Source organism: Dromiciops gliroides, chromosome 1 (genome assembly GCF_019393635.1).
Source record: "Dromiciops gliroides isolate mDroGli1 chromosome 1, mDroGli1.pri, whole genome shotgun sequence".
NCBI classification, from domain to species: Eukaryota; Metazoa; Chordata; class Mammalia; order Microbiotheria; family Microbiotheriidae; genus Dromiciops; species Dromiciops gliroides.
Window position 1 is genome coordinate 696,603,131 of NC_057861.1, and position 24,371 is coordinate 696,627,501.

A 24,371-nucleotide genomic window follows, 5' to 3' on the forward strand; every position below is an offset into this window, starting at 1 on the left:
ATTCAGGCCGGGCTCTGGTGTAGCCTGTGCTAAGGCACGGGATGCTTGAGCATCCCCCCAGCCCCAGCCCCAGCCGCAGCCCTGACTGGCGGATTGGCTTGGAGTATGGGTGCAAAAAGCCCCGAGATTTGAGTGGAGATAGGAAAGACATATATAGACCTGGGGGTTAGACTCAGGGGGCTGAGAAGAGGACTGGAGGCTGGCTGACAAGAGTAGAGGGGGACAGATGAGAGATGGGGCTACAAGGACGCAGGAGAAGGCTAAAGGATTAGGAGCAGAGAAAAGAGAGGCCGAGGGCAGACTGATGGAGCAGACAGACAGAAGGTCGGTGAGAGAGAAACACGGGTTCAACTGTGGCAGTAAGGAGAAGAAAGTTAGAAGCAGGGGGATTTACAAAGTGAAAGGGGCTCAGAGTTAGAATAAAGGACCTTAGTGCCCTAAAGCAAGAGGTGGCTAAGACCCTTATTGTATTAAAAAGGTTCCAGGGGCGGCAGGTGGAAGCATCCGAATGGGAACGCAGTCAGGTTGTACATTTTATTTCCCTGTATTCTTAATTTTAAATAGTATCTCTTCAATAAACTTGCTTGGATATTTAGTTAAGAGGCTTCTTAATCTTTTGCTTATCAGTTTTGGGAGTGGAGCCATGTGGTGGAACTTTATAAACGGCCCACATTAAATTAATAGCAGACAGCCAGTTAGTCAAAAGTCCCCAGATTAGTCCTCCAGTCAGTGATTGGCCCCAAATTAGGCCAGTCATTTTAAAATATTTTCACATTGAATGGCAACTGGGCCGGACTTACGGCGCCCCGATTATTACTTTCTCTAACTTATAATTTTCCATATACAGTTATACTTTTTCATAGTCCAAAATGATATAATTTCCAGATTAGATTAGCTAATTATTATAATTTTTTTTACACTACCAAGGTTTGAATGACTTATTGAATGCAGCTTGTTATGTTAGCCATGACTGAGCATGGCCCCTGAGGTCTTTTCTAACTAGTATATGAATCCTGTGCAAAAGCAATCATATCTCCAAGCTTCCCTCTGTAAGGGCCCAAATTTACCCCTCTTTTGCAGTGCTCTTTTCCACTATACCATGTTGCAGTATTTCCGATGAAAACTTTCTACTTGTCACCTAGGACAAGAAATGAAAATAATATTGCTTATTTTAAATAGAGCATTTTTTTTAGTAGTAAGGACTTTTCTTTTCTGATATTTCAGAATTTCCATAAAACATCAATTCTGATGTCTGTTTACCTAAATCTATTTGCACTGATCACATTTAGTGTACTATGCTTGGGTCAACATAAGCTATTCCCATTCTTCTCACTAGTCATTTTCTTAGGTTGTGTTTGCTTTTTTAAAAAAATTTGTTCTTGTCATTTTTGAAAGAACATATTTAGAAGAGGAAGTCCTACATTACTACAAATCTTTGTAAACCACTATCATACTTTTTTTTTGTTGTTTTGTTTTGGGGTGTGATTTTTTTTCTGAACAATTTTCTTTTAAGAAGTTTCTTTTTTAATGTTTCTTTTTAGTTCGATTTCTTTCCCTCTCTCTACCCTCTCACCTGATCCAATTGAGAAGGCAAAAATGTGATGCTCATCATACATATGAAGTAATGGCAAAACATATTTCCCATCTTAGCCATTTTGTGGCAGAGGATGGTGGGGATGAGGTAGAGGGGAAGGACAAGAAAAATAAAGAGAAGAAAATATGCTTCCATATGCACTCAGAGTCTACCAATTCTCTGTCTGGAGGTGGATAGCATTTTTCATCCTAAGTCTTTTGGAATTGTCATAGATTTCTGTATTGATCAGCATTGCTAAGTCTTTCACAATTGATTATCATTACAACATTGCTATTGCTGAGTGCATTGTTCTCTAAATTTTGCTCGCTTTGTATCAGTTCATATAAGTCTTCCCAGCTTTTTCTGAAACCACTCCCTTCATCATTTTTTGTAGCACAGTAGTATTCCAGCATATTCCCACAACATAATTTGTTCAGCTATTCTTCAGTTAATGGACATCCCTAAGTTAACACATTCTTTGCCTTCATAAAAAGAGCTGCTCTTAGAATTATTTCTGTATATATAGTTCCTCCCCCCCGCCCCCTTTTTTAATATCTTTGGAATCTAGACCTAATAGTGGTATTGCTAATCAAAGTGTATGCTTATTTTTATAACCATAGTCCTTTGAGCATAGTTCCAAATTATTTTCCAGAATCAACCAGTTTACAACTCCACCACCAGAGCATCAGTGTACTCATTTTCCCACATCCCCTCCAGAATTTGTCATTGTCTTTTTCTTACTATTTTAGCCAGGCTGATGGGTGTGGGATGCCTGAGTTGTTTTAATTTCTATTTCCCTAATAGTGATTTAGATTTAGAGCATTTTTTATTTTACTTAATTGCTTTGTTTTGTTTTTCTGAAAACTGTATGATAATATCCTTTGACCATTTATCAATTGGGAAATGGTTCTTATTTTTATAAATGTTACATTTAACAGAAAAACTTGTTATAAAATATTTTTCCAGTTTCTTGCTTTCCTTCTCATTTTGGTTATATTAGTTTTATTTGTGCAAATACTTTTAAATTTACATAATCAAAATAAACGTTTTTAGATCTGTAATCCTGTCTCCTTACTTGGTTATAAACTCATCCCTGTCTGTCAATCCAACAGGTAATTTTTTCTGTGCTCCCTAATTTGGCATATGATATATTCCCCCTTTATGTATCAACCATGTACCCATTTTGACCTTATCTTCGTAGTCTGCCAGAGTGCTTTCCAGTTTTCCCAGCAATTTTTGTCAAATGGTGAGTTCTTGTGCTCAAACGCTTTCTCAAACACTAGGTTAACTGTGTTCCAACAAATTTCTAACAAATATAAAAATAGACTTTTTGAGTTCTTCATAATGATCCATCTCAAATTTTAGTTCTCTTCTCTTTCTCCCTCCCTTTCACCCCACACATTCACTCCCACTTCTGCCTGCTTCCTTTACTTTCCCAACTATGGCAAAGAAAAATTGCTCAGTGTATTGGTGAGTGCTTTGTAGCCAATGAGTTACTCTGCTCTATGACAACCACGTGAGCAATAAGAGGAGAGGAGAGGAGAGGAGAGGAGAGGAGAGGCTCATTTCTACAAACAGATGGTTTTTTTTTCCTCTAAGCCCTTTGTTGTTCTACTCACTTTGAATATCTTCCTTCCTCTTTTTTATTTCTCCGGCTTCTGCTGGCCTCTTTAGAAGACCCTGCCTGAGGCTCCTCTTCCTTTAAGTTTCCCCCAAATAATGCCAGTCCACATCACTGCCCCCTTCTTTGAATTCCCACATGCATTTTATTATCTTTTGAGCACTTAACTACTTGGTCCCTTTTTATACTTAAATGCTCTCATAATTGTATCTTAATGAGATAGTGGGAACAGAAACTGTATTTGCTATCCTGCACAGCTATTATTATACCACCAGTCATTTATAGGGTACTTAGTAAATATTTTTTTTAATTAGACATTAGAAATGTTCGGTATTCCCTTGTAAGCCTAGCAGCAAAAATGTGATGTTGGTAGCCCTTACATTAATTTTACTGAGTTATTATCTATTCTTTTCTTAAAACAGCAAGGTGCTATTATTACTATGGATTCATAGATTAAATTGTGTGAGATTTTTTGCTATAATACATTCTTTGTTATAAAGAGATTTGACCTGTAATCTTCCTTTTGTATTCAGCCATGTCAGTGGGAACAAAGTTGGCTGGGAAAAGACAGGAAACCAGTCAGAAACTCAAGCACGTGGAGATCCAGGAGACCAAACAAAGGTAGCATATGTAGATTATTTTTTCCTTTAAATACAAAGTTCTTAAATTTTCAAAGCACATGAATGTATATTTACAATTAATTTAACAGGGAAACTTTTCCATAGTAATATTAAAACTCAGGGGATTGGGCGGCTAGGTGGCGAGTGGATAGAGCAACTGGCCCTGGAGTCAGGAGTATCTGAGTTCAATGTGGCCTCAGACACTTAACACTTACTAGCTGTGTGACCCTAGGCAAGTCACTTAAGTCCAATTGCCTCACTAAAAAAAAAACTACTCGGGATTTTTATATCTTTTCTGACTCACTGCTTTTCGTATTCAGTTACCCAAGTTCTTAGGAGTATACTTCTGCAATATCTTACACCCTTCTATCCCTCCCTTTTCTTTTTTCCCCTTGCCATGGTACTGGGCCTCATTGTCACCCACATCTCTTCTTTTCACCTCTGAACACATCTTTTATATCACTGGCAGAGGAATGTTTCATTACTTGTGCTGAAATTTTAATGTGATGAATAAGAACCACAGCCTTGGATTTGGGGTCAGAGGTTTCATATCCTGGCTATGCTACTTTTACTGCCTGTATGACTGGGGTAAATCTTTTTAACTCCTTTGGGCCTTAGTTTCCTAATTTATTTTCCTTATTGCTGGACTGTATTTTCTTTTAAGTTCTACTCTTTGATCCTTCTGTTCTTTAGTGGCTTCCTATTGACACTACTTTTTTCAAAAGTTACTTCATATTGTTACACTCCACATTCTAGCCATATTGACGTTACTCTTAGATTTACCATTGTATCTCCCACTTTGACTCATATTGTTCCTATACTTGGAATGACATATTGGCTCTACCCCTTTTCACTTCTTGAATATCTTAGCCATTCTTTAAAAGTGCAACTAAGACACTACCTTGTACAAGAAGCCTTCCTGATCCAATAGCTAATAGGTCATCTTCTTTGGATCTCACCCAGCACCTTATTTCATAATACTCTGATGTACTTTAATTAAGTATATTATGATTATCTACATTTTGTATTTTCTCCCCACTAGGAAGCTAAAAGATACTCAAAATTAAGGCTCTTATCAGACCGTTGCATCTTCTCCAAAAGATAGTGTATACATGTAGTGCCATGTATATATAAAGTAGCTTAAAATTAGGTATACTTCATCAAGTCAGTTCTACTTCACTTTACTCCTGACTAGAGGCTGTACCACAGATTTGCCAGCATAGTGGCTATTTACTTTCACATAGAAATTTTAAAATGCAAAACTAAAAAAAAAAAGCTTGAAATAACTTAAATAGATTGCAGAGATGGAATGGTTATAGAGGAAAGAGCAATGCATTTGGAGTCTGAAGACCAGAATACAAATACTGGTTTTCCTACTTAGGATATTCTTGAATTTTGAACAGGTCTCTCAATTTAGCACCTCACTTCTAATCCCATGATTTGAAAAATACAAACGTGTAACAAAGCTACTTGTTACCTTGTACTTAAAAATTGTACCTTCTAAAACATTTTGACATTAATATTTATCTTTGCATTATTCTCTTGGCAATAAGATAGTCTCCCATTTTAAATATAAGCAGTTTTAAAATTCTCCTGAGTTCCAGTCATTCATCACTAAATGGTAGCTTCATATTTCGCCTGGATAATCTTGTAGGAATCTCAAGCTCAACATGTACAAAACATAACTCATTATCTTCCCCCTTCCTTGAAACTTTCCCATCTCCAAGTTATCTTTTTATTGTTCAGGTACCATCTTTTTTTCCAGAGACTGAAGTCTACAACCTCTGAGTCATCTTTGATTTTTTCTCTCTGGTTTGCTGCCCCATAAGTTGCTAAGTCTGATTAATTCTGCCTCCGTCGGACCTATATCTCTTCCCTTTTTGATACTCACCTGGTCACCACCTCATTTTAGGCCCTCATCCCTTCTTACCTGGATTATTAAAATAGCTTTTCTAATTGGTCTCCCTTCCTCTTTTTTCCCCTTTACACTACATCCTTCATGAAGATGCCAAATAATCTTCCTAAAGCACAGGTCTGACCATATAACTCCCTTGTTCTGTAATTATTAATAATCCCAATTGCCTCCCAAGACAAAGTACAAACTCCTTCACCCTCCATTTAAAGTGCCCATCATTGTACAATCTGGCACTAAATACCTTTCCAGCCTAATCTCACATTAATCTCCTTCATGCTCTTTATATTGCTACCAAATTGGCCATCTTGCTGTTACCCATCATGGCATTCCATTTCTTTTATCTTTGCCTTCACACAAGCTGTCTCCCATATTTAATTCCTCCCTCAGCCTCCCACCTTAAAATGATGAGTTCCAAGGCTTAGCTTGATTGTTTTCCCTTCTCCTCCTGGTTGATAGTGCTCTCTATTTCAAACTATCTTGTAATTATTCATTTTTGTATATGTCATCTTCATGGTAAATAGAAACCCCTGGAGGTCAGAGATGATTTTCCTTTTTCGTCTTTGTATTCTAAATGCCTTGCATATAGTAGCTATAGAGACGTTCAATTAAATTCTACAAGTAAGGCACAGACAACACAAACGAATTGTTTGGTATCAGTTTTGACTTACCTTTTTAGCCTTTGTTTTAATAGATGAAGTTAAGTTCATAATGTTCTATTATGTTTTGCAAGCTTATTAGAAGTTCACTAGAATCTAATGGTATTCTGTGTGTGTGTGTGTGTGTGTGTGTTTCCATGAGAACATACATGCCCTCACGTCGTAATTCATTTTTTTCAAAGTTTTTAACTAGGGGTCCATTTCATTTATACCATAATTTCCTTATTTGCAAACCATTTTAATTGTGTATATGTCAAGACATTTGGAGGTTGCTAAGAGGAGGAACTCACAGAAGGAGCATTGCCTTGGAGCCTGGGTTCCTACCCTGGCACTTTTTCTTTGCCTCACTTTGTGACTGCTCGTGAGTCACATTACCTCTGGCTCTCTCTTCACTAATGTGTAAAACAAATTGATTGAACTTGATAATTTTTAAATTACCTACCTTCTACTGGTAAGTGTGATGTTAAATAGATTTTTCCTTTTCTCTCTTTTAGGCAGAAGGTTCCTCTACTGCCTCTTCAGGAAGCCAGATAGCTGAAGGGAAAGGGAACCAAGCCAACACTGCACAAATCCCCTGCCTTTTGTCAATGCCCACCAGGAACCACATGGATATTACCACACCTCCATTACCTCCTGTTGCACCAGAAGTATTGAGAGTAGCGGAGCACAGGCACAAGAAGGGGTTAATGTATCCCTACATCTTTCATATTCTTACAAAGGTATTATCTAAGATATCACTAGTATTACTGGGTTTATAGATGGTAATCAATCTCCCCCCACCCCCCTTTTTTTTATGATGTGTTACTCTGTGTCTTTACAAAATGTATTCTGAAAATAATTTCACTGTCCCATACATTTAATTTTTTCTGAAGCAGGAATGGAACATATAAAATTATACAAATACTTTTCCTTTTCTAACAACCACTGAATGCACTAAGACAGTCTTTTTACTTGTAGAAATGATTACTTTGTTATAGACATTAGAAGTGCTTTTCTTCAGTTTAGTGTAAATTTATTTTAAAATTTTCATCTACTTCAATAGTAACATCATTTAAATTATTTTTGGATTCCTTTTTTTTCCATTTTGATTTTTCATTAAATTTTTTTTTCTCCATACATATTTCAGGTCTTATTCTAATTTTAGATGCAGTCACTAATATGTACAACTTTATGTCTGCCTTTTGAGTGGCTAATGCGTTCTGTATTTTGACATGTTCCATCTCATTGAAGGTGATTTTGTAATAATTAAATATTAAAAATGTAATGCAAGATGTTAATTGCTGAATGTGCATAAAATCAGAAAATGCAAAGATCTTTTTCACAGAAATGTACTTTAATTTTTTAAGTATCTTTCTAAGTGTATACCTCCATATATGATGTTGGGATAGTATTCTAGAAAATCTTTTTTTTTCCTTTCAGTTCTAAGATTTATGTGCAATTAATTTTTACAATGATTTCTAAGTTAATTTTCTTTATGCAATAGTTGTAAGCCTTACTTTATAGTATAGGAAAAATGGGAATTTCTCCTGATCAATTGTTAATTAAGATGTATTTTTTAAAATATTGTTCCAATGAAGCACTGCTTTCATTTGTGCAGAGAGTTACTCTCAGTCAAAAGGTTCTTTTCTGTCTATCTTAATGTAATTCCATTTCAAATTTGTAGACAGCATTTGATTGGTATAGAAAAAAACCATACACACAAACACGAAATTCCATAGAACTTCTGAGATGGATTTATTTTGGTAGGGAGTGTTAACCAATTAGCCCCAGTCCTGCTTAATTTATTAGAAGAAATCAGGAGTGTTCAATCTATTACTGTTTATCCAGGTCCTACTGTTTATTACTTTAATTGTAATTGCTTCTGATTATACTGCATTATTGGATTAAGATGTATGTGTACAGCATCACTTTTAGTTTATCATATTTTTGAGATGGAAAAGCTTTTGAACTTGAATAGAAGTTGAAGTGGATAAGTGGAAAATGACCATTGTAGGAAAGGGTTATAATCCATTTAGAGAATGAACCAACTTCTTTAGATACTACAAACTCTCCCCTCTGTGTTTTCCAGATGTCAAGTTCTTTGAAATCACCTTGTGGTATCAAAATGATCAAATCTACACACTGATGGATATACTATTTGATTTATGTATAATTGTTAAAATCTAAAAGAAAACCATACAATATTGTGTGCATCTGCGTTTCACTAATACACATCATTTTAACAATTATTTTAAAGACAAACATTTATAAACTGAGATACTGCTATGTTTGTCATTAAGACAACTTATTTATTTAAGCTTGCTATTTAAAAATAAAGACATTCTTGAATGCTAAATGTATTTAAGAAAAGACAAATCAAAAAGTATTTAATGAGATATCTTTCTCTATGTCTAAATTGACTTGGGCAAGACATTTTCAGTGAGATAATACTTGAAACATTTCAAGAGGTATTTTTCTGTTGAAAAATTTCTCCCAAGAAAAAACATATTGAAGATGTTGTCTACATCTGACTACATCAAACAGATAGTTTCCTAAAGAACTTTTAAAGCAGAATAGTACAAGCATGGTTAAATAATGTAACTCTGAAGGGGAATATTTGAACACTGTAGCTACCTAGAGATAAGTAATAGTATCATATTAATTATGAAACTACATATAGAGTTAGAATCAGTTTAATGTGATATGTATTATGATTGATTTATGGTGTCAAATTGTGTTGTGAATACAGCATTAATAAAAACACTTTCAGATAACCTAAGTCATAAGAATCCCAAAATATACTTCTCATTAAGATGTAAAATAGTCTACCTATATAAGTAGCCATATAAAGTTTTTGTGGAGCCCTTTTGGAAGATGGACCTATTGTTTTCTCTTAGCTAGAAGCGGTGGTTGGGAGGGAATGGGCAGTGATTTCATGGGAATGGAAAAATCAAGCCTGGCTTTGTGAGGCTGCAGTTAGTTTGTCTTGGAATTCAACAGATATTTGTTGAGCACTTACTAAATCATAACAACAGGAGGTAAAACATTAAGACATAATTAATGTCAATTCAAAAGTTTATCTTTGGTAAGTCACTTTTAAAGATGGAGTAATTTGTGCTGAATAGGGTAAGAAAAATTTAGTCAAATTCTTGTTTACTTAGTAAACTGACAGTGATACCCTTGTAAGGCAGGCAATTTAGGATTACTTATTAAGGAATATAAAGTTTATTACCTGTATTTTTATATTATTATATATCTAGCCATTCATGAAGTAGTTACATGCATTTAATTTTTCTATGTTAAAAATCACATAATCTTAGAGTAAGAAAAGATTGTAGAGAAGATAATAGTCCAACCTCTTGTCCAGTGCAGGAGTCCTTTCTATAATATCCTTAAGAGATCATTTGTCTGATAAGATTGTTTCAAGCCATTACAAAGTGTTTTGAATCATTCATAGGATTTTCTTCTTTCCTAATTTGGGAATTAAAATAGTGAAAAATGTATTTTAAGCTCTGCAAACAGATTTTTGACTACAGACTGCTAAATGAACTCATACCAAGCACTTCAGTACTGGCTCATTTTAAGGTGACCATTTAATTAAAAATAGCATTGAAGAAATGTTTTTAAAAGGATAAACGGTATATTTCTGTAAGTTTTTTTTAATTCAACATGAAAAATGTGCAATATTATTCTGCTTTCTTCCATGCAAAGGGTGAAATCAAAATTGCTGTTTCTATTGAAGATGAAGCCAACAAAGACCTGCCTCCTGCTGCTCTGCTTTATAGGCCAGTTCGTCAGTATGTTTACGGAGTCCTGTTTAGTTTGGCAGAAAGCAGAAAGAAAACTGAAAGACTTGCTTTTAGAAAGAACAGACTTCCACCAGAATGTATGTACTGTAAAATCCATTGTTTGCTTTCTTCAGTACCTCATAATCTTTTGTGCATTTTCCAAAGGTTTAGAAGAGACATTATTCAATTAGCTTTGAGGGCCTCATAAATGTAACAAAGATGAAACTTCCATCTGGACAGCAGGGCCAGATTTATGAGATTTGGGCGGGGGGGTGGGGGGGGGAGTCAATCATTGATCTTTCTTTCACTATATTGTCTTAGTTTCATAAAGCAATCAAATTTTAAGTTTTCCTTTTATGCCAAAAGTGGACATGAAAAATATGATTCCTGACAGTTTCCTTTCTGTAATTAGCATATTTTATTTCACAGTATGTGCTTAAGTGCATATGTTGTGGTTTTAAATTTTGAAGTGAAACTTTTTGAGACTCAGTCTTCAAATTTCAAGTATATTTGCTGAAACTCTTGAAAATTCTCTGGTGTCTTTTTTTCTGCTCTAATTCAAGGTTGTTTTTTTTTTTTTAAGTTTTGAACCCATGGCATTTATGATGTGATTTTATTGCATCATTAATAACACTGTTATCATATTTTTTCACAAAGACCACTTAAAATTTGTACTGGTCAACAGATTAAGTGAAACTAAAAAATTGTTTGAAATGTTGATAAATCATGAGTTGTTAACATTTTTTTAATCCCTTAATTTGCAACTATGCAGCGGTTGAGTGATGTTGCAAAAATGCTACTCCCTCCTGAGAAATTTTATCTGGTAATAGAGATATTAAATGTATTGTTATTCTGTGTAATATACCCCCAAATTAATTTCAAAATAAAGGAAAAGCTACTTTGCATATTAAGTTAGAATTTATCATAAATTCTTGACAAAAATCATAGTTACTAAATTAACTTTTAAAAAACCCTGTGGTACATATCAAATAGTAAAAGACAAAAAAAGATACTGAGTTTCTTAAAAAATTCTTCAGGTCTTTTATGAATGTAATTCCAAGTCATAGAATGAGGATAAGGCTCTTTTATTAGCTTTCAGATTTAAACTTGGAGGCTACTTTGAAATCTTCTAAATAACATTTTTATTTGTTACTCAGATATTCTATAGAGTAGTCATTTAAGTATGATTGTAACATAATTTTTATTTTATTTCCTGTGACAAAATCACAATTCTGTGAGCTTGTTATTATAAAGTTAATTGACTTGCACTGCCATTAGTTGAAAGTATATGACTAGTCGTTGCTGTTCTTAAGTGTGATCGGAATGATGAGTCCTTGAATAATATGTACTTTAGGGTACATATTATGGTATTTCTTGGAACCATAATGAAAAGATCCTTTTCAGTGCTTTATAGTATATATGTGTGTGTGTGTGTGTGTGTGTGTGTGTGTGTGTATAAATGTATATGCTTCCTTTTTTTCTGACAGTGCCTCATATATTTGCTTCAAAAGATACTCTCTTTCTGAGGTACATATAAACCCTATTAGTCTACTGTTGTTGTTTGTCACTAATCTTCCAGTCGCAAATTCATTAGAAGCTGTTTCTTTCTTTTGCCTATCTTGACTTTGTTTATGCATTTTCTTTCCCTCTCCCTCCCTTCCTCCCTTCGTCTTGCTACAAAGGTGGTAGAAGTTGATTTGAAAATGGATCATTGTACTTAATAGATATAATTTAAATGATACCTTTACTGTATTCCTTCTGTTTGATCTAACCCGTATGATATTTTATCATCATACTGTTAGTTTCTACAATGACCTTTTTAAGAGATTCCATTTCTTTGCAAGTTAGTTTATTCATTCTCCAAGCAGAATTTCATGATGGTTTTCAACGGTGTGATGAAAGCCAGCACAAGACCTAGTATGCCTCAGTATTTATGTCCAAACTACTGCTCTGCCTCCATTATTATCGTCCTAATTGGTATTTGTGCTTTAACAATATAGTCCTTATTTTATAGCAACTACTGTGTAATACTCTTAAGGATGTTTTATGCTCATAATCTGAGTTGAAAATGATTTTTACTTCAACTAGCCATGAATTCTAAAACCAGTTTCAAATCTCTTGATACTTCTATGATCACAGCTACATAAAATATAGGTTGAATAAGACAACCTGTTTTACCACTGTAATTTATAATATTGCTGTTAGAGAATGTTAGTTTGAGTACCATAAATTCTTCTGTGATTAGCTGTACCGTTAGTTAACTTTTGAAATTTTAAAAAATATCCAGGCTTATTGGCCTGCCAAAAGTAATAAAAAATATTTTTAATAAGGTTGATGCATGCCATTTACCAGTCTTTGTCTTTTCTGAACTTTTGCTGCAAACAAACTTTTTCTTTGCTTTTCTGTTTATCGAAGTTTGAAGTCACATTGGTGTACTGGGAATTCTCTGTTGGCGTTGTTATATAGCATCCACTACTTAACAGAGGACAAAAAGGACAAAGTGTACAACCAAGATATGGAGGAAGAAGAGTGAATTTGAGTGAAAGCTACTATGATTCTTCAGTTCTGAAATGGGTTAACATTTCCTTTTGCTTATACACGCACACACACACAGAGTGATAGAACTAGCATATAACCTGGGTACTCACTTAGGGAAGATTATGATTTTTCCCATTCATAATGGGAAATTTTTTCCAAAGTTCTTCAGCCATTCCTTGATTAATGGGCATTCCCTCAGTTTTAAATTACTTGCCACTCAAAAGGGCTGCTATAAATATTTTTGAACAAATATATCTTTTCCCTCTTTCTTTGATCTTTTTGGGGTATAGATTTATATTGATATCTATAGGTCAGAAGGTATGTACAGTTTAATAATGTTTTGGCAATGGTTTCAAATTACTTTTCAGGTATTTCTAAACCAGTTCACAGCTCCATCAACAGTGCATTAATTTACCTATTTCCCTATAGCTCCTTCAGTATTTGTAATTTTTCCTTTTTGTCCGCTTTGAAAATCTGTTGGGTATTAGGTAGAACCTTGGAGTTCTTGTATTTTTTCAATTATTAGTGATTTAGAATGTTTTACCTATAACTGTTGATAGCTTGGATTTTCCCCTCTGAAAACTTAGTTCCTATTCTTGGATCATTTATCAGTTGGAGAATGGCTGTGAATCAATTCTTCATATATCTTTTGGGGGGGGGGCGGGGGGGTGGTGAGGCAATTGGGGTTAAGTGACTTGCCCAGGGTCACACATAGCTAGTAAGTGTCAAGTGTCTGAGACTGGATTTGAACTCAGGTCCTCCTCAGTCCTGGGCCAGTGCTCTATCCACTGTGCCACCTAGCTACCCCAATTCTCCATATATCTTTGAGATGAAACCCTTATCAGAGAAACTTTCTGCAAAGATAAGAGACCATCTGTTATAACTAATATATAACATACCTAAGCTAGGCAACATTTCTTCCCTAGTCGTGTAGTTCCCCTCCCAGTCTCCTTAGTCTTTCAGAGATATCTGGTTTTTTTCATCATTTTTGGTACCCTATTTCATCGTTTTTGGTGCCCTAAGATATGCTGTTTTTCTGAATTTGGTTATTTGAACTTATTGAAACCCTGAGTTAATAGTTTTACTTTTTCTCTATCCTTTATTTTTTATATTTCTATCTACCTAAAATCATGGTTCTAGCTCTTCGATCTTGATCTAGCCTCCAATAATGTTTTAAAAGGCATTTTTTGTGTCTTTAAAATTTGTGCCAAACCATCACCTGTTTTGTGATTTAGCATTTATAAGATTATTTTTACAGGACTTTTTCCTTGTACAAATCTTCTGCTTCTGAATATTTTTTAAATAGAAGTTAATCAGTGAGTTTCCTCAACTACCACATTAAACAGTTCTACCTTTCCTCATCTGAATCATTTGTGGTTTTGTCATCTGATTTTATTTTATTTTTGCATTTTATTTAATTTTTTTAAAATTATTTAAGTTATTTTTAAAATATTTAATTTAATTTTTCTGCCTAATTTGCTTTGTAGATTTGGGGATCCTATGGTCCTCCTCAGTCTTTCCCTAAACTTACTGAAATCTACTATATAGATCTTCAAGTTTGTCGTGGGGAGGCTGGAGAATCTACAAAAGTTCCTAGGATAGTACCTTGCTTATAATAGGTACTCAGCAAATATTTAATCCTTTTCACATTAGGGATCATTAAAAGCAGGCATAAAATAACAGCTGTTTTCACACTGATGAAAATAATAACCATGTTATGTGTATGGTGCCAGGAAAGTTTTTCCTTCCAGTCCATATTGTGATTCTAAACATCGTCATTTAATTTTAAGATGAAAAGTAAAATAGAGAAAACAGTATAATTAGAAGAAGTATACTGCTATTAAAAAGTTGTTTAATTATCTTGGGAATGTTTGGTGAAAATTATAAAATAGTTTTTAAAAATATAGTAGCAACATATATGTGTACATAAACATGCATATACACACACATACACATGACTGCAATGGTTCCTACTATAATAAGAGCTACTGTTTTTTAAAAATCACAAAAGAAAAGTTAGAACTTTTAGACATCCTATATATTTTGAAGTGGGGTGTGCAGGATATAGAAAAATTAGTAAAGTAGGGATAATTAAGAAAAGCCTGTTATGAAGTCTTACCATAATGATAATGTCTATGCCATTCACCTGCAAAAAAACCAAAAACCAAGCTTCTTCAACAGTACTGGAATTTTTCACATTATTACTAATTAAAATTCTATCACATAATTCATCTTGATAAATATCTTTCAGAAATGTAAATGACCCTACACAAATTAAGGAGAAAGGTTTATAGAAGTTATTTCAGTCATTTTTATTTGAGGGACAGAATTGATCTCCCAAAAGCATCTCAAAATCATGTAACCTAAAATGCTGTGCATTTTTTTCCCTCAGGAGCCCTATGTTTCTTTCTTTCTTTTTTTGGTGGGGCAATAAAGATTAAGTGACTTGCCCAGGGTCACACAGCTAGTACATGTCAAGTGTCTGAGGCCAGATTTGAACTCAGGTCTTCCTGAATCCAGGGCAAGTGCTTTATCCACTGCGCCACATAGCTGCCCCCAGCCCTGTGTTTCTTGACTTCTCTTTTTCTATTTAGGTCACAACTTCCTTCCACTGACCAGGTTCATGAATTCAGAATCCACACATCACTCTCATCTCTCTCACCCTCTTCTCACAGTCAGTGGCCAAGTTTTTTTCATTCTATTTCCACAAGGTCTTGCTTTCTGTCTCTTTTGATTCATTCTGGCTTTTTCTGCCTTGTTGCTCCTCCTGTTCCACTCACCCAACTGGAACCCTAAAGACCATGCCTAGGTCAAACTAAGGGACTACATGCTCCTTTACCCCAGTAGTTTTCCACTCTTAGGCAGGGGTAGACTCCCTGTTGACCGTAGTTGAACTTGTCTTCCACTAAAACCTCAGATCTTTTTCTGATCAACTGTTATCTAACCTTGTCTCCCATTACATTTTGTACTTTTGAAGTTCATTTTTTTTTTTTAACCCATGCAAAAGATTTAACATTGACCTCTTTTAAACATAATTTCATCGGGGCAGCTAGGTGGTACAGTGGATAGAGCACTGGCCCTGGATTCAGGAGTACCTGAGTTTAAATCCAGCCTCAGACACTTAACACTTACTAGCTGTGTGACCCTGGGCAAGTCACTTAGCCCCAATTGCCTCACTTAAAAAAAATAATAATAATTTCATCTTGGGGCAGCTAGGTGGCGCAGTGGAAAAAACACTGGCCCTGGATTCAGGAGGACCTGAGTTCAAATCTAGCCTCAGACACTACTAGCTGTGTGATCCTGGGCAAGTCACTTAACCCCAGTTGCCTCACCCAAAGGAAAAAAAACTTAATCTTAACTAGAAGTGATGCTCAATATTTGTATGAACATTGGTAGAAATATTTAAGTTTAATGGGCCAAGTGAAAATGGGGAGCCAACAGGAAAGTAATGAAAAGGTCAGAGAGGAAGGAGAGCTATGAATACAAGTGCAAAGGTGCCGGTAACACAGAAACTGATCCATGATGTCATGTGTTCTGGAAACATCAAGGAAGATGAGGATATTGAGAAAAGAAAAGGCTTGATTTGATTATGGGCAGTTTTTTTTATTGTGTGATCTTGGAAAGAAATATCTCTGTTGCCTTTAGTCAGATTGCCAGGGATTGAAGAGTGAGTGGGAGGTGGTGAGGGCCCGCCCCTGGGGTGGGGGTGGGGGGGGACACATCCTAGCTGTTGATAATCCCTTGGTATAGTTTAAGTGCAAAAGTAGCTAAGTAATTAGTAATGACGATTAGAACATTGTTGGAATTAATGTGAAAACATTAATTGTTCTTTAAAATAATTTTTTTTGTGTGTGAAGCTCTAGTGTGTAATGCCGTGTGTGTGTGTAGTGTTTGCATGTGCATGAAAGTGGTGGTGTGGTGTGTAATGTCCTCTGATGCCTTCATTGTTCAGGTATGCAAGTGGAGGCCCAGAGAGCTTGGGTAATGTCCCCCATGTCACACTGCAGTGAGCGGTGGAGCTTCTGAACTAAGAAGTTCAACACCCCTTGTCCTGCACCATCATGCTGCCTCACCTCATGTCAATTTAAAAGTAGTCCCACCTATGAGTTTTAACATCTTGGGGTAGGATCCCATTTTGACATTTAACAAAAGAAGTCTTAGTGAAAACAGATGGATTTGAAGTCCAGTGCTGCATTTATGACTTTGGGCAAGTCACTTAACCTCTGGGCTTCAGTTTCCTCCTCTGTAATATGCTAGAGTCGGACCATACAACTCTGGAGTCCCTTTGTGCTCTAAGCGTAGGATCCTGTATTTCTAAAATTGGACATTTCAAATGCTTTATTTAGTTGAATTTCATTTAAAAGTAGACAACACTTTGGGATATTTTTAGAGCTACCTGGGAAGGGGAGGAAATTATATGTTTTGTTAAGTATATACTTCAGTTTGACTTCCCCTCAGCAACATCTAAGAGTGCTCCTTAAAAACCAGTATTACTACCATATACACACAACACCTGCCCACACAGCCTTTTGTAAAACCTCTTCAGTTTTATAAATGTCCACTGCTGGATTCAGATAGAGTTACTCCTGAAAGTATCCCTAAACTGACAAATATTGGTGCCTATACTTATTATTGCTGGATTTTTTTTTTATCTTAGTAGAATTTTTAGAGATCAGCAAAGTAGTGCTATGAACACTTGCTTGAATATGAAAATAGTATCTTTAGATAGCATTTGTAAATTATATCGTTGTATTCATTTAAACAAATGAATACTGTCTTATATAATGATGTCATCTCAGACTAGCTCTTACAGCTACCATCCCATAAGGAAGCAGTGGAAAATGCTAAAGAGGCCACTATATAGAATGACAGTGGAGACATTTTGGCACTTATTACAGTGGTCAGTTCCTAGTGTGGATATCTACATTTACCTACATTATGGTTTCAGTAGCTAACCTTGGGATCCCAACTCTGGGAATATTTTTTTGAAAAATCAATCAGAATCATATTCATTCAGCATAATAGAACTATTCACATATGATGAGCCCATAATGAGTAACTCCAATAATTTGATGGTTGCTATCAAAATACTGTTTTGTAGTATGACATAGGCTATTAAAATCAAATTGTAGGGGCAGTTAGGTGGTGCAGTGGATAAAGCACTGGCCCTGGATTCAGGAAGCCCTGAGTTCAAATCCGACCTCAAACACTTGCTACTTACTAGCTGTGTGACCCTGGGCAAGTCACTTAATCTCAATTGCCTCACCACCAAAAAAAAAAAATCAAATTAGAGATATTAGACCTGGAAATATATGTCTGAGGGTTTAGAATTACATTTTAATTTTTGTTGTAGTACATGGTGTGCCAGGTGAGAATTTAGTGCATTTTGGAAAGATAAATAGATAACTTGAAAAGCATTTAAATAGCATGTTCATCAAAGAAAACTGATCACCTTTTGTAGGAGAGAGGTTTTTGTTTTCCTTATGATAGAAACTATCATGTATTTGATAAATGGTAACTAAAATATGTTTTAGGAGAAGGCTTTAGTTAATGCACTATATGAAATTTTTTGAAGGTGTTTCAATGTTTATGTATCTGTATCAATATTACTTTGGGATTTAAATGCTTGCATATGTTATATTAGTATTGGCAGAAGATATTAATATATCTTTAGAGACCCTAATATTTGAATTAAATCAACTAAATAAAAAAACTCAACTGAGTATGCTGATCTGTGCTTAGTTCAGAAAATTTGAAAGGTTATATATTTTCTATTTTGATTGGAAGAGCTGTTTTGATTTTAAGTCAGAGTAATTAGGTTCCAATTTTGATTCTGCTCCACTTATTGGGCAAGTAATTTAACTTACAGCAACAGATTTCCCCTGATATAAAGACATATGATGAAAGGATTACTACCAACTCTGAACCCTTTGATAGTAATTGTAGATTTTTTTTATGCCTTGAATTCTAACTAAAGGATAGTAAATTAGCAGAAGTATATCATATCCCACAAAATCTTTGTGTGTGGTTTTAAGCTGCTAAAGTTATTAAGACTTGGGGGATGGGGCAGCTGGGTGGCTCAGTGGATAAAGCACTGGCCCTGGATTCAGGAGGATCTGAGTTCAAATCCGGCCTCGGATATTTGACACTTACTAGCTGTGTGACCCTGGGCAAGTCACTTAACCCTCATTGCCCTGCAGGGAAAAAAAGAAAAAGAAAGACTTGGGGATAGCCTGTTTGGTAAATTTGGGGCATGATTTTCTAAATTTAAGAAGCCATTCCTTTTTTCATTAAACATTAAATACTTTATGTGCAATAGCACACTATTCTGGGTATTAAAGGATTTACAAAGATATAGGTTATTCCTTTCCTCAGGAAGGAGCTTACTTACATCTTCTATAACATAAATATCAGTATCATCATAATAAACCTTTTTTATGAAATGATACACTGAAGCCTTCTGTTAATGTCTTTGAGGTTTTCGTGGTATGAAATAAACTTGTAACGAGTTCCTTTGGGAAATTAAGCCTAGACCTCTTATGTTGGCTCTGAAATATGGGTCTCCCTGTACTGGGATCGAAGATATGGTTTTTTCTGACTTAAATTTTCTAAATTAAAATAATTTCCCAGTTGTTTTTTGGTCACCTCAAATATGATCTAAAGAATTTCTTAATAGTCTCAGCACCAGGAAAAACATTCTGAAGGTGGATAAGTATACTTAACTTAATTTTTTAAAAGTAAATATGGGGGACAGCTAGATGGCACAGTGGATAGAGCACCGGCCCTGGAGTCAGGAGTACCTGAGTTCAAATCCGGCCTCAGACACTTGACACTTACTAGCTGTGTGACCCTGGGCAAGTCACTTAACCCCAGTTGCCTCACTAAAACAAAACAAAACAAAACAAAACAAAACAAAACAAGTAAATATGCAGGCAGCTAGGTGGCCCAGTGGATAGGGCACTGGCCCTGGAGTCAGGAGGACCTGAGTTCAAATCCAGCCTCAGACACTTGACACTTACTAGCTGTGTGACCTTGGGCAAGTCACTTAAACCCCATTGTCCCACCCAAAAAAAAAAGTAAGGAAAAAGTAAATATGACAAAATTAAAAGTTTGAAATTTTAAATTGTCACTTTATGCACCTAGCTCAAAAGGATCTCAGTGTAGAACTGGTTTTAATAGGGTTTATTCTAATTTCTCCACTAATTCTCCTCTCATTCCCATATTTTAAATGATAAAAGCCATATCTCAAAATATAACTCTATTTAACCCATATACAATTTTTTTATGTATGAAACTCATCTTCATTTTATCACATGTACAAATTGTCACTCTTATGAAATCTGATTCATTTCTATGAAATCTTGTTACTTTTAAGTAGATAATCTATAAAAACATGAAGGAAAAGACAATTATATCATTTCCCTAGAATTCATGTGGCAAAACTGTATATATAATAGGTGAAGAGTAATTAATAAAGGATCTTCCATTCCTCAGTTCTTCAATACCTCACAGGTGACCACTTCTCACCCACCTTGTTTTACAAATACTTCATAAGTAATAGAGGCAGCTAGAGCTGCTGGATTTTTTTCTTCCTACCTAACTATTGTCATTAACTCAGTAGGGAGGTAAAACATGTGTGAACTCTGTCTGGGTTATTGACTAGTAACAGCAGTGACTAAAGCAGGGTGAGAGGGAACCTAGAACCTAAGAGTCATGGGTGAACCTTTTGATGGATTTTAGTATAGATCTGTATCTTGCTAAAATTTTAAATTAAAATTTTGAAGATCATTCCTACTCAAGAAGGTAAGTATATCCTTTTTTCTTCATTTGCTTTATTAAATTTTTAATACAATCTTTATTTCCAAATGTATACTACCCCTTCCAGACCCAATAGGCCATCCCGTGTAATAAAGAATAAATTAAAAGGGGAGTGATGGGGGAGAGAAAGTTGATTAAAATTACCCAACATCTTTTAGCCAAATCTGATAGTCCATTCCTAGAATCTTCCCCCTCTGCAAAGAGGGAGGGTATTGCATTTTTTAAATCTTTTCTTTGGGGCAAGTTTTAGTTATTATAATTACACTGTATTCTGTTTCGTGAATTTGTTTTTGTTCTTTCCATTTACATTGTTATAATCCTGGTGCATTTTGTTTTCTTTATTCTGCTCACTTTCCTATGCATCACTGTCCATGTAAATCTTCCCCAGCTTCTCTTAATTTGTCATATTCATGTCTCAGTAATATTTCATTATATTCAGGTATTATAGTTTGTTTAACCATTTCCCATTTGTTGGGCATCTACTTTTTTTCACTTTTTTGCTTCCACAAAATGGGCTGCTAATTTATATTGTGGCCGTATGGAACATATTTTTTCTGTCTTTGACCTCCTTAGGGATACCCTTCTTTTGTCCCTCTGTGTGTGTGCATCAGTCCTAAAGAATTGAGTGTAAAGGTTGGGGGAGGGAGGGTAGCATAGACTTTTTAGGGAGGCAGTCCTAAAGTTTGACATAGATCAAATATTTTCATTGGACCTGATGGTAAGTTTAAAATATTATGTTAATAAATTAACTACAACTATTATATTATTTTAAAAGAATTACCTATTTTTCATTCTTCTGCATTGTAGAATAAAAAGAAAACTAAAAGGAAATGGATGGTCTTGGCACATTTCATGAATGTTTTGTTTGTAGCCAAATAATTGACGTACTTAATGTTGCCTGTATGTTTAAATAATTCCAAAGTGAAATCATTTAAACTTTCTTTTTAAACAATACATTTTGAATATTTTGTAAAATTCAGCACCATGAAATATGTTTAAAATAAGTCAAGACATGCCCTTATTATTTATGAAAAATGATTGGCAATTTAGAGTGTTTTTCTTCAATGGCTTTTAGGAAAGGTGGTCACAATTATATTCTGTGTGGCACTTCTCTAATTCTGTATATTCTCTATTTCAGAAAAATTGAATGGCTCAGGCACAATGACCACTTAAAAGTTGTCTAAACAACTTTAGCAAATATGAATGTGTTAGAAGTCATTTGCTATTAAGATTTTGGATCATTACTTCCTTCAGAGATTTTACGTACTGATTTTCTTTTGTGATTTTCATTCTAGGAATAATATGAGTGAGGAAAAAAGTGTTATAAAAACCTTGTATTATACAAGATATCCTGTTATCATTTATGATGAGGATAAGTTCAATCTAAAGCCAAAAGGTTGAACTTAAATGTATGATATTTACCAGTGGAATTTGGAGAGAAGGGTATGGGTTCACCTTGCTTATCTAGTAGATCAATGTCATATTTGGGCAATTGCACTAGCTGAAGTCTCTAAGCATCAGGAAACAGACTGTGTGGGATCCCATTTGTGGTAAAAATCCACATTCATGTTTTATGCCCTTCAAGTTTATGGAGCACTTGGTTCTTGGAGGCAGGCAGTGTAAGTGAGGAGTAAAGTGCTGCCTGGCTCCAGCAGTCAAAGAGAGGCCTCATGAGCTCCCACTCAAACCCACATTTGGGGCCAGTGCCTGTACTTTTTTCACTAGCCAGCCACTGTGCTTTACCTTCCACTGAAGTTTGGAAATTTACAAAGTACTCATTTACTTAAATAAAGCTCAGCCTGTTTTTTTCGACTGTTTTTCTGTCTACTGGCTGTAAGAGGCAGAAAGATTTAGAAATGAAATTTAACCACTTATTTCTCCTATTAGGTCATTATGGACCTAATGGAGATTAAAAATGAACTAAGGAATCTGCATTAAATTACAGGGATATAGTCACTCTTTGTCCTGTGCTAAAAATAATTTGAACCGATTTGGGGGGGGGGTGAGGCAATTAGGGTTAAGTGACTTGCCCAGGGTCACACAGCTAGTACATGTTAAGTGTCTGAGACCAGATTTGAACTCAGGTCCTCCTCAATCTAGGGTTGGTGCTATAACCACTGTGCCACCTAGCTGCTCCACAAATGTTATCTTGAAGACAGGTTTATAAAATTCTTGTCAGGAATGTTTGACAGGGAAGAGAAATGCTTTTAACTTACGTGCGATAAAAGATCATGGAAATTATAAATAAAAATTTGAATCTGAATTTTGTTTGTAGTGTAAAACATGACTTACTACATGGTACTTAGGGAAATTCAGTGGCCCGGATATTTAGAACAAATAGATAGAGAATGTAGAATACTCACATTTATCTTTTGAGGCTCCTGCAGCATCAGTGACCAAAGCCATTGATGTGGGAACAACAGTATTCAATTCAGTAAGTCCTGCCTCTACCCAGAAAAGCAGCCTTTGAACTTTATCAGTTCTTGGTAACCAAGTTCCCTTATTTTTATTTTGTTTTTTTAATAGACTTCGATTTTGCACATACAAGGATTAAGTTTTTGAAACTAATTTTAAGCTCAGACCATATGTCTGCCACTGTGAATAAACTGAAAAATAGCATTTTTTTTAAAAGTTCTGTTATTCTTCAAATGTCAGTAGACACAGAGTCATAGAATGTTGGGATAAAGAGCTGACAGTCCAGCTATCTCATTTTGTAGATAATCAAAACCCCAGGAGATTAGTAATGGTATTGAGACCAGACTATTGGTCCCTGATCAGGTTAATGCTCTTTTCCCACACCGTTCCTTCTATCTGAGATGAATGTATTCAGAATGTGTGTGTTTCTGTTTTTTGTTTTGTTTTAATTTTGAGGGGCAGTAAAATATAGTGGACAGTGGATTCAGAAAAATCTGCAACCAAATCCTGCCTATGAAGGTTACTAGTTACTGTGACTGGGTGCAAATCACTTATTTGAGCTTTTAGTCAACTCTGACTTTAGGTTATATCAGGGTTACACCGATGGAGGGAATTCCCGTACCCAGGAATCATAGGTCCTTGTTTATTAATGTTATTGGGGGGGTGGGGATCAGAAAGGAAAGAGAAATAAGGTATAAGAAGAGAAGTGACATGATGTACTAAATAGAGAGCTGGATTCAGTCAGAAATCCAGAAAGTCCTAGGTTCCAAGTCCTACCTGATACATATTGGTTCATCAGACATGTCACTACATCTCAGCTGTAGGCAACTAGTTGAAATTATGAATTGCAAAAAAGGTGTTGACATGCAGAGGGAGTTTGTAATCACAGGGCTGTTATCTTTTTTCCCTTTAAAAAGAAGCAATACTAGAGGGCAGCTAGGTGGCACAGAGGATAAAACACCCGTCCTGGATTCAGGAGAACCTGAGTTCAAATACAGCCTCAGACACTTGACACTTACTAGCTGTGTGACCCTGGGCAAGTCACTTAACCCTCATTGCCCACTCCCCAAAAAAGAGCAATACTGTGATTAATCATTTCTACTGAAAAGGAGGGGGGAGAGCAACCTAATATACAACATGAGGACTTGAGGCTAAGAAAGCCTACAATTATAAACTAATGTTAAGGACTGTTGAGGGTTAGAAGTAGTTAAGTTGAAAATTTTTCCTTCGAGAGCTTTAAAAATAGCTTACTTTTTTTGGTCATGTTTAAGTGATGGTTTGTCAAAAGAAAAGAAATAAAATTCAATAATATTGGCAGCTGCTTAAGAGCATTTTAATATGCATTTTTTATTAGTCTTAAGAAAATTCTCCAGTAACCATTTAATGTATAAAATACGTACTACTTGGCAGGTGGGGTTGGAATTCAAAATTCTATGTGTATTACTACT

The 24,371-nt window shown here is 35.2% G+C and overlaps 1 protein-coding gene across 1 annotated transcript in view; it reads left to right on the forward strand.

Moving 5' to 3' along the window:
• FAM120A (family with sequence similarity 120A) overlaps window positions 1-24,371 on the forward strand; it is a 156,247-nt gene that overhangs the window by 80,187 nt on the left and 51,689 nt on the right. Inside the window, 3 exon segments of the mRNA XM_043984196.1 lie at window positions 3,728-3,815; window positions 6,880-7,104; window positions 10,076-10,250. Of these exon segments, the coding sequence (XP_043840131.1) occupies window positions 3,728-3,815; window positions 6,880-7,104; window positions 10,076-10,250 (488 nt within the window).